Source organism: Leptinotarsa decemlineata, unplaced genomic scaffold (genome assembly GCF_025532065.1).
Source record: "Leptinotarsa decemlineata unplaced genomic scaffold, Ldec_3_MD MMD2_tig00026328_RagTag_RagTag, whole genome shotgun sequence".
In the NCBI taxonomy this organism is placed as follows: Eukaryota; Metazoa; Arthropoda; class Insecta; order Coleoptera; family Chrysomelidae; genus Leptinotarsa; species Leptinotarsa decemlineata.
In genome coordinates this window covers 8,868,080-8,887,314 of record NW_027412688.1, presented here as the reverse complement: position 1 = coordinate 8,887,314, position 19,235 = coordinate 8,868,080, and the positions used below count along the sequence as shown (strand labels likewise).

General features: G+C 38.9%; 1 protein-coding gene across 1 annotated transcript; it reads right to left on the bottom strand.

Annotated features, from left to right (window-relative positions):
• Window positions 1-426: 426 nt before the first annotated feature.
• MnM (myomesin and myosin binding protein) lies at window positions 427-18,885 on the bottom strand. The gene is made up of 3 exons (XM_023157987.2): window positions 18,747-18,885; window positions 4,149-5,936; window positions 427-3,860 (listed from the first exon to the last, which is right to left on the bottom strand). The coding sequence occupies exons 1-3, from the start codon at window positions 18,814-18,816 to the stop codon at window positions 1,543-1,545; spliced, it is 4,176 nt and encodes a 1,391-aa protein (XP_023013755.2). The 5' UTR covers window positions 18,817-18,885; the 3' UTR covers window positions 427-1,542.
• Between the last annotated feature and the right edge of the window lie 350 nt (window positions 18,886-19,235).

Genomic DNA, 19,235 nt, shown 5'->3' with positions numbered 1-19,235 from the left:
TATAACTCTGTGATAGTGTTGTGTCCAAAACTAAACCAAGTTCATCTGAAGCTCGGAAATGTACATGAAAAAAAATATTATTTTTATTATAACTATTATTATCATTGGCCGGAGCATCTTAATAAATTGAGTTATTCATACCGAGCAAAATTTTATATTTTGGCTCGTCCTACAACGCCAAATCTTAGAAAAAATTAATTTATCAACGAATATTTGTGACTCTAGTGTGACGTTCTTTTCAACAAACCTAGATGTCGCTCACTTCGTACTGCTTTCGAATAGGTTTTGAAATACACTGGAGTCTACAAATAGTTTGGAGCCCCATCACTAGATGGCGAATTTCTACTGGTTATATAATTCCTGAAATAAATATAGGCTCTTTCTGACATCTATTTTTGTTGGTGCTGTGGGAGGTACGAGAATGAAAACAGTTTACAACAGCATTTTATTACGAAATTCATAATAAGTATCAATATACTGATGAAATTTAAACAAATGAGTAACATTCAATGGCTAGAGTTGTTTACAACAAAAATCTGGATGCTTGATTGAAAAAATAACAGTGACTGAATGACATTTAAATCTCACAAACACTTTTTATTCACAATCAAGATGAATAGTGAGTGTTTCTAACTTCATGACACGTTTCAGTAATTTTTCAAAAAACGATAAGTATTATCAATAATTAGTCAAATCAAGGTATTTAGATTTCATACACGTTTCTTTCAAATGAATTCAAATCAACATTTGCAACATTGAGTATACACAATACAAACTTTAAAGGAATTAATGAAGAGAGATTGTCAAAATTTCTCTATGTATTGAAATTTTTCCTTTATTGAATATATGAATTGAAAGAACTGCATCATTCTGCAAAATATATAAAGGTTCATTCCTTATTGACAGATAAAAAAACCAATAATTTTGATTGTCATTCGATACCAATTCAATAGCAGTTATATTGCAGGCATTACTAGATGCCTTCAAATATTCCAATCCTTCAGTATTCTCATGAAAAATAATATAAACTGAGGAAAAATTGCCTCTTTCTGAAAATGATCAACATTTGTTTATCATCTTTTGATTTTCAAACAAGTGTTGCCAAAATAATAGTGAATAATTTTTACAAAACTCAATGAGATTCCCTGTATATAATTTTAAACAAATTTCTGAGGCCGAAAACTTTTTTATGCTCTCTCAACAATTTATATTTGAGATAGATATATCAAATTGTAGATAGCCAAATGGATGAAACTAGTCTTTTCATATTTCTGCAAAAGAACCTCCTAATACACTTATTTCACTCACGAGGAAATTATTACTTCTAGTAACTATTATTGACATGTCTTCACAAAAAAGTAACAGCAACCATATTGTGATTATTTATTGTGTGCAATTTTCCATTCAAGCGTCACTGAACATGCAAGTTACTACTGAAAATAACTTATTGTCAGAAGTATTTTTTGACATTGCCTCCTCTCGAAGGAATTATACCAATAGTGGAGTTAAAACCATCATTACAAAAGTATCTTTTAAGATTTGTCATTTGCGATGCCTTCTCCTGATTCTACGTAACAACCACTTTGGAATCCTCTTCAAAATCTCTGCTTGTAACTGCCTGTACACCATAATCATCAATACAGGTATGGCCAATAGTTCATTCTTGAATAGATATAACCAACAAGCAACAGCGAACATCGCCAAGTCAGTGATATAATCTACAAATCTATGAACCTTCACCTCTGCCGCTGCAATCAACTTTTCTTGTCTTAGGGATCGTCCAGAAGGTGATGAGGCTCTGGAATAGGAGTCGCTATCTAAAGACATCAACTCATCAGAAGTTTGAGTCATTATTTCCCTGAACATTGGACGTGCCCTTCTGAGAGGAGAAGGAGTGGACCTTCTGCTATAATACATATTTGGTGGTGTTTTACTCAATTGGCTGCGAACTGGGGATGGAGAAGTCCGATTTCTCCTTTGCATAGAGTTACCTAGAGGAATATTTTGTTCATTACTAATAGTAGGTGGTACAAAAGTAGAATTCCTTATTGGTGAAGGAGAAGTTCTTCCTCTTCTGGTCCTGATATCTGACCTTGCTGAATTTATCTTAATGGAAGTATCTAACTTAGGATTTACATAATCCCAGTAATCATCCCTGGGTGAAGAGGAGTTCAAATCGTTTGCATTTGAACCCGTTTTACCATTTCTTGGTGGTGATTTGGAAATGGAACGTTCCTTTATTCTATTGGTTATATCTTCCACAGTTTTCTGTTCAGGGAGAGAATTACTTTTTGTATAATCTTGAAAATGTTCGTATATGTTAGCGAACCTATTTCTATCTTCATTTTTCTCTACGACGCGATCTTGAGTAATATAATTTTCCCTTTTGGGCTTCTGAATAGCCTTATTTCCACCTACATTTGTTTCAGAACTGGAGATAACTAACTCATTTTTGAGAATTCCTTCCCTATATGAGACGTTCTTGGGCTCAGATGTTAAAGACTCCACTTTCTTCAAAGTTTCGTTTTTATAATTTCCTAATTCCTCGGCAGCTTCCTTTAGAGCATCTCTATCCATCAAAATCTGTGGGTTGCTCTTCCTTCTTCCACCGTAGTTCTTGACTATATCACCATAATGATCTATAACCACTTTTGCCTCCTCTGCATCTTTCTGTCTCTCTAGAAGCCTATCTGGTATGACAATACTAGCAGCAGTGATGCCAGTTATCGTTGCTACTGCGGAAATGCTGTGCATTAAAGATGGGGGTTTTTGATTCTGGAGAATGAGAGGTCTATCACTCAAACTGCCTTTTTTAGATAATAGGTCTTCTTGATGTGTGAGAGAAAGAGATCTAGGTCTAGATCCTCCCAGCTTTTCCTCGGGTACTGGTTTCTGTGACGAAGGTAGAGTGAATGACCCCCCTGCTATCGATTGTGAACGTGACCTCTGTGGGCTACCGGGAGACAGAGGAGAATGTGATCCGCTTCTTGGACTTGGGGTCGGTGCCAATGAGTTTGTGAGTTTCAACTCTTTATCGGGTTCTACCTTCTTCAGAATTGGTTTCGGTACAAAGTCGGGACTAGGTGGCTCCTTTCTTTTGGTCAAGATTTCAAAAGGTTCCTTGTCGTTTATCGGATGTACTAACATACCTGTCATCAATCTTGGATGGTATGTTTCCTGCTCTCCTTCGTCATCGTAGAAAGTCTTTTTGTAGTGCTTCTGAATCTCCCTGAGATCATCATCTTCTTCTGATGACTCCGAATCTTCTGTACTGGATTCATAGTCATCAGCCCATTTTTCTTCATCTGATATGCTCATTTCTCGTCTGTTTGTGATTGATTGCTTGGTGAAAACCGTCTTCTGCCTCATTTCTCTGTCTGGAATGTTTTCCTCATTTTCCACAGACTGAGATCTTTGTCTCATCATTGATTCTTGTTTATCCAATAGTGTCCCGGGAAACTTTCTCAACTTCTCTTCAGGACCAAGAGCGCTCTTTAATTCTATCGGACTTACAAGAGTGTGTCTTCGTTGTGACAACAGGGATTGTTTTTGGAGTGGTCCACCTATGGAAAGTCTTCTGATTAACGAGTGCTTCCTTTCCAGACCAACAATTTTCTGGTTGTCCTTGGAGTTTATCTGTATTTTGGGAATTTCGCTTGTAGATGTCTGTTCTTTTTTCTTCAACTCTTCCTCTTCCGCAGCTTCGTACAATCGAAGCATAGTTTTTTCATAGAGAAGTTCGGTAGAACTAGCAGATCTGCGAATATTGTTGAAAATTGACGAATCAGCACCAAGTTCTGGAGCAGACAGAGACATTGGCGGTGGTACAGAATCATTGTCGAATTCAAAGCTGGATTTGCCTAAAAAAGAGGAATTAGTAGACTAGCTAATCTCTGAAAATATTTCAGATAATGATTCAAACATGTAGAACAAGTATCTTCATACAAACATTCATATATTCGTGATAATGAAGTAGACTGGTCTATAACAATTTTTTAATATTTCAACAATTTTAGGATTATGTGTGTGACAAAACCTATAAACATTTGGAATCGATATGACGCAATAGCCCTCTTATAAAATTATACTATCGAAAATAATATTAATATAACTTTTTGATTCAGCACATATGAATTAGTGTTTCTCACCTTTCTCATTCTCACCAGGATATAATACCAACATGAATTCTGAACTGCCAGTGAAATTTTCATTATTTTCCCTAGGTGATTTTTCTTTTGTTTTTTCAGGACTGGGTGACTTATTTTTCACCCCATTTCCACTAGGAGGTTCGATTTTAACCTTGTAAAACTTATGATCACCAGCTTTTCCAGACGTGGGACTAGGAGTTCTGGACTTCTCAGATCCACTGGAGGGGTTGGCATGGAGTAATGTTATTTTCTGGGTATCTCTTTTGAGCCTAATCTCAGGACTACCGTAAGACAATTCTCTAGCCATAGAAGATCTATCGGATCGCTCAAAAAGCTCCCTATTCGCCTTCGCATCAACTTCCCTCTTCTTCACCAAGGGAGACGGCTCTGGGGTCTTAGGAGGGCTCTTGACTTTTGTTCGTTCAGGACGTTTGGGTGCCATCGTAGCATTTGGTACCGAGTTGGGAGTGACATAAGTGCTTTCTACTCTCGAGGAGCTTAGAGAGCGATTTCTGTGCTTTCTCCGGGCGACAGGAGTTATTAATCCATGACTCACCTCACGAGGCTGACTACGGCCCCTTGTCGGAGGTTCCAAGATGCCTCTTTTTGGATCTGGTATGAAAATAACCTCTGTTTCTTCACTGGGTTCACTGATCCCATACGAGCTCTCTGCTTTGACCCTGAATTTATATTCGCTTCCTTCGATTAAATCCCCAAGAACTGTAGTCACTTGCCTACTCGTAGCAGCTTTCAGCCAGACGTTCCAACCAAGTCTATAGTACTCTATTATGTAGTTACCTATTTGATAACCTCCATCATCTTCGGGGGTACTCCAAGACAAAGTTACTGATCTACCTAGGGTCATGACAACCTTTGCCTTGCCAGGGGGCGAGGGTTTATCAGTGATGGTGACCAAAAAGGACTGAATGTCATGCCCGAGTTTATTAACAGCTTTGACTTCGTACTCCCCCCTGTCACTTCTCTCAGCTTCCGCAATTTTGAGAACAGACATTTTGTCGGCGTATTCGATATCGTATCGGTCGTTATTATTGATCGACTCACCATCGTGACTCCAAAACACTAGAGGAGTTGGTCGCCCTGCCACCGAAACCTTCAGTTTGATGCTCTCCCCTATTTCGAAGAGCAACCCCTCTTCATATTGCCTAGGTAGTCGGATGCTCGGAAATGATTCGACGGTAAGTTTCGCTTTGGAGGAGACGTGTCCAGCTCGATTCGTTGCTGTGCATTTGATCTCTCCCTCGTCAGACAGAGAGCACTGATAAATGGTCAAGATGCTTTTGTCGCTCTCAGTGACGATCCTTATTCTCCTGCTGCTGAATATTTCGAACTCGTCCTTGAACCAACATACCCTAGGGGCCGGTTGTCCTAGGAAGTGAACGATAAACTCAGCTTTTTCGTTCTCCAAAGCGGTTGTTTCTTGAACGTCCTGCGTAAATTTCGGGGCAGTGATGGCGGATCGCTGTAGAGTGACAGTTATGGGTTCTGATAAGTCGCTGGGATCAGATATGCCAACAGCGTTCTGAGCGCTGATCCTGAATTGGTAACGCCATCCGGGTTCCAGACCGCTTATGGTTACTTCTGGGTTCGGGACTGGTATGGGAGTCGATCGGACCCAGTGTGGGGATCCTGTTCTCCTATGTTCGACCAAGTATCCCAAGATAGGGGAGCCGCCATCGCTAATGGGTGGTTTCCAGCAGATTGTTACTAAGTCTGGGGTGCTTTCAACTTCCGACGTCAATTGAGGCTTTCCTGGAGGCTGTGGTCGAGCTGTAATCAAATAGTTTTTTGTTCAAAACTTATAATGAAATGAATTTATATATAAATATTTGTCAATGAAAAACTTCCATTAAACCCAAGTTACTCAAACCAACTTCAGTTGAAAATCATCTTCTTACAGGGCAGGAAGTTATTCTGATTGAAATAGTCATATTGATGAAACTGGGTGAATGTACAGAAATTTTACTTCGACTGTAGAAGAACTCGAGATCTGATTGATTCCTGAAGCAAAGTTTCTTTCAGTTGTCAACAGAGAAATAACAACATTCAGTGCTGTGGCATATCTTATAACCGTTGGTCACTTTTGGAGATACATTTCCAGTATGTCCTATACTCTCTTTGAAAATATAGAAGCGTAGAAGTGTATCCATAAACATTTTTCATAATTGCAGTTGAAAGATTTCACAGTATCGTTGAAGACGATTATAAATTGAATATTTCAATTGAAAATTATTGACGACAGGAACAAACACAGATATATAAACTTCAAACGACTCCATACAAGACTCACAAGAGCATACTCAAATATAAGAACAATGAAAACATTTCAAAGTTATTTTGAGGAAACCTTATTATCTAAATATAACACACGGTAATCTGTTCTTCCGTCTGAAGTTCATTTTCGTTAATTTTTGTTGAACGTCTTCAGCGCAGTAAATTAATTTTCAGACTTCAAATCACAAATAGTGCAATGACGAGGATCACGAACCATTAATGAATTTGCGCAGTCTGCCACTTCCAAAGCATTCAGTCACGGATCCTACGATTAAAATCAATAATAATAATAATCCAAGAAAACTCAACTTCAACTTTGATATTCATTTTGAATTTGCTGATCGAGTCGACTTCTCGATCGAATGTTCAACAATGATGTGTTGGATAAGTAAATAAATGTGTCAACATTAATTTATAACCAGTCTTTATTTGAGTAGACTGTCAAAGTTTTGGTAAGATTTTGGATATGCTGCACCCGCCAAAAAAAGGTGCGTACTGTGGACGTGTGGAGTACGGATCCAAAAAAAATTATGGCTTTCTCTTATCTCCACAGTTACACAGCCCAAGGCATACCGACCAATTAGTCTAGTGTCTTTCCTGCTCAAAACACTGAAAAGACTGATAGACAGACACATAAGAGATGAGGTATTATGAATAAACCCTCTCAACGAACGCCAATATGCGTACCAGCCAGGTGAGTCAACAGATCTGGCATAAGATGATCTTAACAGGCTACTAACAAAATCCTTAGAGGATAAGAAGATAGCCATGGCAACATTCATCGACTTCGAGGGTGCCTTTGATAACGCATCTACAGAGTCCATCACCAAAGCTCTAGATAGAAAAGGGGTTCCAACCCTCCTGTGTAGGTGGATGAATGCCAGTCTGGAAACAAGGGTAATCATATCATCCATACGAGAAACCACAGTCACAGCTAGAGCTGGCAATGGGTATCCACAAGGAGTGGTATTATCGCCCCTACTGTGAGCTATCCTAGTGGACGAACTACAAATGAGGCTAAGATCCAAAGGCATGCAATGTTTAGGATATGCCGATGACCTCGCCATTATCGCAAGAGGCAAATTCGCAAGAACTGTCTCGAAGCACACACAAACGGCTCTAAACATAATAAATAAATGGTGCCAGGAGAAGGAACTAACAGTAAACCCTCTCAAAACTACGCTAGTAGTCTTCACAAAAAAGAACGTACTCAGAGGGCTGAAAGCACCAGTACTGCACGGGGTAGAAATTCCAATTGCACAAGAGGCAAAATACTTGGGAGTCATTTGTGACCACAAGTTGACATGGAATCAACACCTACAAAAAATAATCCAAAAAATCACGATAGCCTTCAACTTGTGTAGAAGAATGTGCGGAAAAAATTGGGGTTTACAACCAAAAATGACCATATGACCATATGGCAAGCTTTCCTGGCTGCCACGGGCGCTATGAGAACCACCACAACAGCCGCATTAGAAGTCTTGCTGAACCTAACGCCACTACATCTATATATTCAAGGGGAAGCCATGTCAGTCATCAGTAGACTGACCAGAGGGCAAATGCCTATAAGCATGCTGCACGGTAAGAGGTACAACGAGCTAAACAAAGAGTTGGAAAACGACCCCATAATGGGAATGCCATCGGATGAGATGCTTTTTCAGTATAGCTTCGGAAAAAATTTAAAAACAATTATAACAGGCAGAGAGGCATGGAAGGGAGGACCTCCAATGAATGCAGAGGTTGCCTGTTACACAGACGGCTCAAAAACTGAAGAAGGTGTAGGAGCAGGAATCTATATAACTAAACCAAAGACAAATGTCTCACTAAGCTAAGGTAAAGAAGTGACGATATTCCAGACAGAAACGACAGCACTGCGCAGAAGAGTTACTGAGGCAAGAGTTTAAGGAAAAGACTATTGCAATATACTCTGATAGCCAAGCAGCTATAAAAGCAATTAGCTCCATGCAGGTCAATTCCAAACTGGTCTGGAACTGCCAAGAGAAGCTACAAGAACTAGGTAGTCAAAACAGACTGTCATTAGCCTGGGTACCAGGCCACACAGGATACAAGGGCAACGAAGAGGCTGATTCACTAGCACGAGAAGGAGCACGATGCTCCCCCATTGGCCCAGAACCCTTTTGTGGTACAGCAAAAGCGCAGCGAAAAACTTTCAACAGCAACTGGAAGGAAAAACAATCTCAAAAATGGTGAAATAAGGCGCCGGGTATGAGACAGGCCAAAGAGTTCTTCAAAGAGCCATCGCCAAAATTCATGGAGTACCTACTAAGTCTGAATAGGCGATCAACTAGAGTTCTGGTCGAGCTATTGACGGGCCACTGTAGACTCAACAAACACATGAACAACATCGAACTGGCAGACACAGCCCTATGCAGGCTCTGCCAAGAGGATGAGGAAACCTTCGTACACATACTATGTTATTGCGAAGGTCTGTCAAGGATAAGGTTTGCAACATTAGGGGAGGAAAAACCACAACCCTCTCAATATATGGGGAACTTGAGGTCTGGCCTATGGAGTCTAGTTACGAGGACAGGCCTGTAGTGGCTGTTCAGCACATATTAATCTAATCTAATCTACACAGTTCCCAAAATTTGCAACTTTTCAGCATTCTTTTTGTACAATCGAAACTATTGGAAAGCATGAGTATTTATTAACCACATCACCTTCACATCTCATTCTACCTTCTCAACAGTTCTATGAAAAATTTCTTCAACTGGCGGAACTGCTTTATTCCGAAATGGCACTAGTATATAACCTTAAAATCTAGGGATGTCGCCAGAAAACGAATCCATTATTGAATCAAGTTTTTTATAAAAATGATTTGATTACCAAACTAAAAAGTGTCAAAGGCAGTGAAGGTGATATGGTGAATAATAACTTGTGATTCTGAAGTTTGCATTGTGCTGATAGGAAGCTAAAAAGTTGCAGAACTTTGGAGAGCTAACCATGGTAATGATGGAGAGCACTAATTATTCATTTCGGATTCGTGATCTACATATTAAGATACGTAAGTACACACAAATTTTTTTGAAAATTGGTGAAATTTTACCAAAATTTTGGTTTAGACACTGAGCTCGGGATGTTACAAATGGAATTTTACTCGAAGTTAATCTGTTTAAAGGTTTCTTTCAGATATGAAAGAAAAAATAAATTTGGCCTTTAACCTCTAGAGGTGCACTCAGAGATGATAGAGTTTTCGCGAGTAATTTTTTTTCCATATTGAGGTCTGTTTGTTTCAAACTCATAACAAATATTTGGAGTAAAAACTCAATAGCAAACAGTGGGTTTCATATAACTGAATCTATATCTATATCTATAGTGGTACTCCTCAAAATTTGATTTCTCACTCCACAATCTTTTTTAAACTTTTTCAGAGACTAGAAAATTGAACTTGTCTCGTAACAATTCAAATTAATTGCGAATATAGTCAAAGGCTATAGGAGAGTATTCAGTTCTTTCGAACATAGCCTTAAAAGAGCTGATGGGGTTTTCAACCACATATTTGTGTGAGAGGGCATTCTCTACTTTGTATATTTGAAAAATGAATAGAGAAATAAGTTTTTTTTGGAAAGTGACTTGCGTTTAAAGCTTCAAACTTTCAACCCAGATATAGAATCTTTTGTGAATCGTAAGCACTAGCTCCAAAAGTTACGTTAATAGGTTGAGTTAGGTCTGAAGTGAGTGGGTCTATTCAACCCTCCACCGCAACCTGCCAGGGTTTATTGTGGCTCACACCTTCTCACTCGGCCAAATGAACCTAGCTTCTTAACGAAGCCGATTAGTTTGTATGGTGAGTGGTCTTTCAGGTCAGATGGTGAGAGTACGGCTCTGCCGAACTCTAAGAACCTAATTCGATCCCCAGCGGGGCAGGCACAAAGTATACGCTCTGCTGTTTCATCATTTTCCAAACAGAGGCGACACACACTATCTTCCGACAGTCCAAGTCTCTGCATATGATGATTCAAATGACAGTGGCCAGTAAGAAGGCATGTTACACATCGTAGTTAATCTCTACTGTAGTTCAACAACTGTTGGGTATCAAGCTTCGAAGGGTGGAGTGAACCAATCCTGGAAGATTCTGCCAGAAGTCCATAAATTTTCTTGCTATCCAGGTGTTCAATGTTTGTTTGGCAAAGCCCAAAGCAATGCCAATAGCATGTTCTGGTCCGATGGAGCTGCTTGCAGTAACCTTCTTTGCAAGGAAGTCAGCAGCTTCATTACCTTCCAGGCCAGTATGGCCAGGAATCCAGACCAGACACAATATGTTGAGTCTTCCTATCGAGGAGAGTCGTTTTTGACAATTTGCTACCAATTTAGACGTTGTTCGGTAGGAGCCAAGAGCTTCCAACGCCGCTTGACTGTCCGATAATATTTTTATTGACTTGTGTGTGAGGTTGGATTTATCCGATATTATTTAATATGTGGATCGCGAAAATTCACAATGGAGGTCCCCAGGCAAAAAACTTTGGAAAACGCTGCTCTAGACTATTCTACATAACATTTTTGAAAGTAGACTTCCCTTCAACGTTGAAAATTGCCTGAGATTTTAGAAGTGCTGACATGTCTTGATTAGTAGTATCGAGTAGTATCTAGAAAACATACATCGTATTACGATAACAGTTCACCAAGTATAAACTTTCCTGAGTTGACACCAAAAACTCCCTTGTCTTTTTGATATTTACTCGTATATAGTTTTTGTATATCACCGTTGCTAAACTTGAATCACCTATGAGTGTGTATGGATCCTTTTGACGAAGGCGATTTCTATGGAAACGACAGAAAATTCAAACTAAGGGTATTGAAAGGGCTCCCAAAGACGGTCAGTTATGGAGCCAAGATCTGAAATCACAACAAGCGGTCATGATCGAACACCGCATAGCGTTGTTTCGACCCGCCACAGGTTTCATCAGTGGTGCTAGATTGAATCACAATACATTGTCGAATTCAACTGATCTTGAAGAACAAGCACGAGAATAAGTGAGCTCTTAGAATATGAAGAAATTCTCGTATACCGTATGTGAACCGATTCAGGCTCGAGCCTATAACTTTGAAACATGTTCAAGGAGGTATAATTACACTGATGCCTCAATCTGCCTACTTCCCAGGTAGTGACACGCTTTAAGGGTTTTGTGACTTGACGCCAGAGTCTCATTTTGCCTACTCCCCAGATTTCGTGCGGTCTGATTGGTGGTCTGATTGACTGTATGTTTTGTCTCTGGCGCGCGGGAAGTCCACATAAAATTCAAATCTCCTACCTGTGTAGTCGCGTGGGTAGTGGTCTGAGATGCAAAAGCATGCACTCGGATTAGTTGTTCCGTTGACAGGCGAACGGGTTGTCTACGCTTGATCCTGGTTGTCTGCCTGGTCTGCCTGCTTGAATTATTTATGTCTACAGAAAATTAAAATCTCACGCCTGAGTAGCCACGATGTTCTGAGATGCAGAAGCGTTCGCTTTGATTGGCTGGCGAGCTGGGTGACAGTTTGAAGACACCACGTGACAATTTGGTTCACTCTGATTGGCTGCCTCACCGCCTAGCTAGATATGTAACAGTTTTAGGGCACCACGTGACAACTTGGTGCACTCTGGTTGGCTGCGTGGTCTGTCTGCCTGGTCTGGCGAGTTGAGAGACAACTTGATTGGTGTATTTTATCAGTTCGGACTTCCATTGTCTGATATAATATAAATTGATTTGAAATTCCTGAAAAAATATTAAAAAGATTAACCGAAAATAATAATTTTATTTGAACAAAAAAAACTGAAATTACAAAGAAATAACATAAAACCAAACAACAATCTGATAAAATTGTTATTTTCGGTTAATCTTTTTAATATTTTTTCAGGAATTTCAAATCAGTGTATATTATTTTAGACAATAATTATTAAAATATTAATATTAGAATATTATATTAGTCCGAACTGATGAAATACACCACGAAACATTGTCAATCACCTTCAAACACACCTGATTGGTGTGAATGACGTCACTGTCTCGCTGAACAGACGTAACAACATTTATCGAAAACTATGCATGATCCCACTGAGATATGACTACACGATCACTCCATATTGCTGCTTTTCAGTAGGCCTAATATTGAGTCTACTAATATACTATACTCATTGTACGTAGTGATTTGATTTGAAGGTTGAGACTGGATTTTGTGAGGTGAGGTCTGCAGGTAGATAGGTACTTATCTAATTCAGAATTGAAATCGGTATTTGTGAACATATTTTTGTTTTAATGAACTTTTATCAAAAGTAATTTTCATCAGTTACTAGCTGAGGTATCCGGCTTCGCTTAGGGGGTTGATATGAGAATATCGGGTAGTTGGAATGGAAGAATGAACTTAAATTATAGGAGATTGACAGATTTTGCTTCATATACTCCTATCGATTGGTAGCCTGATCCATATAAAAAAGGCGTCGAATGGTCTACAATGTTCTGGAACAGTATATTCGAAGTTATTCTGTAATGTTCCATCATGATCTGGGATGTTTCGTGATGTTCCAGATCATTCCAAAGTATGTCGGTACGTTCCAGAATATTGTGAAATGCTCTCAAATGGTTTTTGTCCAGACATTTCTGAAGGGCAAACCGTCCGGCTGTCTGCCGTGATTGACCTTCATTCCCTAGCTACTTGTGGGACTTTTATGGACAGAATGTATTCAAAAATCATTTCTGACGCTGGGTCTATAGAGGAAGTGAATGTCGAGTTTACGACTCCAACTGAGCTCCACGTAAATTTAGTTCAGGAGCGAGTCTACAGAGGAGATGAATGTCGAGTTTACGACTCCAAGTGACCTCCCTGTAAATTTAGTTCAGGAGCGAGAGCTTCTCAACTCTCCAACTCCTCATTCAATAACTGAACCTAAAAAAAAGGTTTGGTGGTGTAGCCAGGAAACGATTGAGTCGACTCCTCAAGACCGGGGTACCTTATAAAACCGACTTGCACTAAATTCTTGAGCGGCGTACGCAGAATCTATCTCAGGTAGAGGAACAAACCCCCCATGAGCAGGTTAGCAAACGTTCGCGCTCAAATGATAATTCATCAAAACTAGAGGCGAAAAAGCCCTGCACGGTTGAATCTGAAGCATCGTCAGGTGTAGCTGACGTGCAAATACCCTCATATGAGAAGGTTGTTGCGGGTATCAAGGTGCGAATCTTGCATCTTGTGGCCTGCCGCGATGGGGATCGAATCAGGTTTTTAGAGTTTGTCAGAGCCGTACTCTAACCATCTCACCTGAAAGACCACTCACCATACAAACTGATCGCCTTCGTTAAGTAGCTGGTTTTATTTGGTCGAGTGTGAGCCACAATAAACCCTTACGTGTTGCGGTGGATAGTCAAATAGACCTACTTACTTTGGACCTAACCTAACCTATATCTTCTAAAGCATGTCATTCAAGTGAAAATGGAAACATTTTTCTTGGATAAGGGAAAAAGGATCAATATATTGTAATTGAACGTCTTGTTATTGAACTTTCCTGGTTATTTCAGGACATTTCCATAGTATTCCAGAATGATCCAAAATGTTGTGGAATGTTCTCGAATAATATCGAATATTCTTGGATAATTCTAAAAAATTCTGGAGGGTGAAACTTTCTGACCCTATATCTGGTATCTTGTGGAATGTTTTCTGAATACTCTCGAGTGTTCTCTTCTGTTTCAGAACTTTTCTAATTGTTTGGTATTGGAACTATCAGTCCATACATCTTCAAAAGCTCCCGTTATGAGAAAACGAGAACCTTTTTTATGGACAAGCTGATAAGCCGCGTCGGTTTGCTAGTAAAGGGTAAATTCAAAATATAATTACAAATTCTAACAGAAAAATTATTATTAATTGATTTGCCTTTTATATAGTAAGAAGAAATGATAATTTCAATATTACTTTTGGGAAAAATCTAAGGTTGAATATGATGATAGTCAATTATTAACTCAAGATTCAAATTCTTCCACAACATGGAAGCGATATTCCGTGTTTTTAGAACTGTCACAGTTTGAACTGATTATTTATATGTCCTCGTAAAACTTACTGATTTAGTAGCGTTCCAGAATTGATATTACGTTCTTAACTTGGAAAGTCTCCAGAACTTTGAAGCAAAAAAAGTTAATTACTAAATTCAAGTCATTAGTTCATTAGATTATTACGATGGAAATATATCTTGTACTCAGTTTATGAAACTGAAAATGCATGCATTTTGGCTTTCCATTTTTCCCTCTTCAAACAAAAAATTGTTATGAAAACTGAATTACCTACCTGAAAATAATTTTTTCATTAAATTTTCAATCCTAATATCTTTAATGAAATTGAAACAGATACCACAACGTAATATAAGTGAGAGTATTGACATAAAATTTCATACAGCATGGTGTATAAGTACAAATTCCGGGTTGAAACTACTTTCTCCCATAGCACCTTATTGAACTTTCAAAAATGAAACGATGGATTTCTAACATGAGATTACGACTCCATGTCACCAAAAGAGGCAATTTTGCTCTTTTTTCGTTGAGTTGAAAAAATATTCTCCAAGGATTGAATGGACTGATTATGAAGAATCATGATTCCCTTTAAATTCGACTGAAATAATGATTTTGCAGAAATGAAATCCAACGTCAAGAAGACAATCAGTGAAGAAGTTTGGCCAATTCACCAATATGAAGAATGATGCTTCTAGTAATGTAACCTTTGAGAAGAAACTTTTAGTAATGATCTACACATCTTTGTGAAGTCAGAAATCAGAATCCAAAAGCTTGTTAGAAATACAACACTAAAAATGTTTCAATCCACCATAGGTCTCATTGGTTGTGAGAGTACACGGGAAAACCGCCACATATATTTGAAAATATTAGTTGTCCAGACAACTTTTTAAAAAAATAAACAGCGATAGAATGAAGAATTAATCAACCCCAAGGTCACATCAAACTTGGGAAGTGTAATTTGGAATCAGGTGCTAGATCAAAGCTTTCGTGAAACTAGACTGGTCTAGGTGGTCCAAAAACAAAACTGGAATCATAGATCGTTCACCTAACGAGACTATCTCAAGATTGAAGGCATGAATTACCAAATTGGATAAAATTAGGATGGGGCGAATATGGGTCTTATCCAGGGTAGACTATGCAGGGACAATGTTATGTTCCAGAATTTCCAGAAGCATTCTGTGTCAACAGAAATTCCATTTTGAATGGGTCAAAAATAACTTACAAAATGGTTAGGGCTTTCGTGGCCGAGGTTTTCAGTGTCACTATTTTTCGGTTTTGAAGGCCGTCAATTTTTGTTATTTCTTCCTGACGTTTCGCTGACGCAAGTAGCTAGCTTCTTCAGAAATTTATACATTTAAGATTTATCTTCAATGACTGGGTATTACGACTGCGTAAAGCGTATTTATGTTGACTCAGGTAGTTTGGTGTGCTTATACCAGTACCTAAATCAGGCAAATTGTCAATTTAGAACCATTTTCTACCTTCCGTCATGCTGCTTGTTATTTTTGAACTTCTCAGGATGAGATTCCATATTCGGTTGTGATTCACAGCTTTTTCTTTACTTCTGAAATCATCCGTGTGTTTCTGGATCTCTATCGTCTCTCGTACCAGTCGGCTATGGTATCCCTGGTTGGGGATACCATAAGGATACCGACTTGTTTGAAAACACGAAACTCATTGCCTCCAATCAGAGATACCAGAAGCTGTGAAACTCAACCGAATATGGAATCTCATTCCGAGAAGTTCAAGAATAGCAATCATCATGACGACAAGTAAAAAAAAGGTCCTTATCCTGGTACAAGTATTAGCACACCAAACTACCTGAGTCAACATAGATACGCTTTACGCAGTCGTGAGAGTAACCAGGTTCAATTCAATGCCACAAAAACCCAGGCATCAGTTTTCCCCAAGAAAATAAATGTTTCCGAACCGGATATAATAATATCAGGTCAGACAATTCCACTTTCTGTTTCTATAAGTTTGTTGGGGGTTAAAATGAACACCAATGTCTTGGCACAATCAAGTCGCTGGAATTGCAAAGACTGCTTCCCCAAAGCTTGGAGCACTGTTCCGAACCAGAAAACTGTACACACCTCAGCAGCAGATCAATATTTTTACAGACAGCAGGAGCGCACTAGGGGCTCTGACAAACCCGAAGGTGACATCAAAACTGGTCTGGGAATGCCATGAAGAACTGAATAAACTTGCAAACAGGAACAAATTAACTTTGTACTGGGTGTCAGGGCATTCAAGAATCACAGGTAATGATAAAGCTGATGAATGCGCTAGACGAGGATCATCAACTTCGCATATATAGGTCCTGAACCAGCTCTGGGGGCACTAAAATCATTGGTACGAAACCAGATTAGGATATGGACCAATAAGAAGCACACAGAGTACTGGACAAAAGTACCTGGCAACAAACACGGTAGAACCTTCATTAGGGAACCGTCCGAGAAAAGAACTGAAGAACTACTTCAATATAGTAGGGATCGGCTAAGAATAATTACAGAGTTACTAACCGGTCATTGTCCGCTTAGAGGACACCTGAATAAAATGGGGCTGTACAACGGAGACCTCAGCTGCAGATTATGCAACGAAGGGATAGAAACAGCTCTACAAATCTTATGCGAATGTGAGGCACTGAATCAAAGGAGGCAGGCTATATATGGACGTACAAAACTACGCCCAAAAGAATATGACGAACATCCAACACGGAACCTGTACAAACTAGTACAGGAAACGAGACTGATGGAATGGGTGTCATGAGAAGATGGAAGAATAAACGCAGTGTTTTCTGGAGACTTGGACTGAATGGACAAGTCAGACAGCTCCCAAGGCACAAAAAAACACACCTCAGCAACTTCTGATTCTTTATAAAGCTCAGATCAGACCTTCTTTGGATTATTGTTCTCATGTATGGAGATCTGTCCCCATCTGGATTCCATCCAGAAAAAAGCCATCCGCCTGATTGGAGACATCACTGGCAACCTTCAGAGTCGGGAACATCGAAGAAAGGTTGGAAATTTGTCTCTGTTCTATGGATACTTTCACATTTGATTACACCAAGAACGCTACATATCAGAAATACGCGACTGTGGCTGCTGATTGTTTTGAGGTTCAAGTCGATGCACGTCCAACTTCACTGTTCAAGAACTCTTTCTTGTGAAGAACTGCGTTCATGTGGAATGAACTTCCTGAGAACGTTTTTCAAATTGTATTCAATCTCCAGCGATTCAAATCCAATATGAATCACTGCTTTCGCACAAGCACCGCTCTGAGAGCGCCTCAAAGATTTTCCTATAGTGTTTGTGTTTTGTCAAAAAGAAATTCTGAAAGTCGACGGCCATCAAACCCAAAAAATAGTAACAACTCAAATGTAACTCTTGTTATTTTCGATCTCAATCTCGAATTTCCTCAACGTCAATTTTTATAATATTGACGTATTCAAAAATCATTTTTTCGTGAGATTTTCACTGAACAGTTTCACAAAAACTCAACACGTGTTTCGCCATACAATGCGAAAACGCAACACGTGTTGCGTTTTTGCAAAACTGTTTAGTATAAATCTCACAATGAAGTGTTTCTTGAATAGGTTAGTTATAATTTTTCATCAAGTATCGGCCAATTCCATCGTATTTCCATAATCATGAAATGCCTATACCTTATCAATCGGAAAGTTTTCTATGGAAACCAGAACCTATTTGATTCAACTCACGAAGTAGATAAATGCAAAGAATTATGAAGTTGTCTCAAGTTCACGAGACGGATCGAACTAAATTATCATAACAGGTGACTGAAACAATAAAAAATCGGTGCTTTTCCCATCAATTAATGACATTCTGATACATCCAACATTTTGATTTTGCAGTCAAAATAAAGCAAAGCTTCCAAAAAACGAATTATATTTAGCAGTAGGGATTGTATGCCCAAGGAAATAAAATGTTTCCGTAACTCTGTATTTAACCAAAATTTTCTCATTTTCAGATAGATATTTCAGTTAATTGATGGCAAATATGTGATTTACAGTGCTGCCACCCGTGTATAATTATTATTCCTTAAAATCCCAATGATACCGAAAAGATAGTCTAAAAGTATTTGATAACCGGAAAAATTGCAAATTTCTAATCATTCGCATCTGTCATCGGTTGAACTCGCCCGCAATCAACAATATGTTGCGCGGATAAAAATACAAGCAACAGTCCGACTCAAGGTATCCATAAATAACGCACCATGCTACAAAGAATATAAGCACTGTCTTAAGTTTCAGGAAAAAAACACACGTTACACAAGATATGAAAACAATTACCTGCAGCCCTCCAATGCACTTGTTTTTTGTTTCGTTGTCGTGGATGGGGTTTGACATGTGTGTTCCCCATAGCACACTGTCACTCCGAAAAATTATCATCGAGATACCCAGTCTGATCGGTATATTTAGAACTAGTGTGCCAACATTCGAACGCGAGATGTTCCAGTCTTCCCGCCAAGCAACAAAAAAATTGAAACCACGGTTACTTTGGCAATGAAGTTCAGCAATATTTTGTATTTTCTATTCTCTTTGCCGATACAGTGAAAAATGTATTTTGAAGACATCATGAATATTTGAAATGACGGAAATTATAGAAAATAGTGAAAACTAAATGAAAAATCCGAGTAGTGGGCGGTATACCTCTGTCAACATTTTAATCAGACACCCTGCCACCTGTTTAGTATAGTTAGTATAGTGTTAACAAAAGGAAACGAAGAAATATAGCAGTGACGAAATAAAAAAACTGGCCGTCGGAGGCGGTACAGATCA

Coding starts and splice junctions, on each gene's coding strand:
- MnM (XM_023157987.2), bottom strand. CDS start 18,816: ATGGGGAACACACATGTCAAACCCCATCCACGACAACGAAACAAAAAA. Junction 5,937..18,746: donor AGTGCATTGGAGGGCTGCAG/GTAATTGTTTTC, acceptor ATTTGATTACAG/CTCGACCACAGCCTCCAGGA. Junction 3,861..4,148: donor TCCTGGTGAGAATGAGAAAG/GTGAGAAACACT, acceptor CCTCTTTTTTAG/GCAAATCCAGCTTTGAATTC.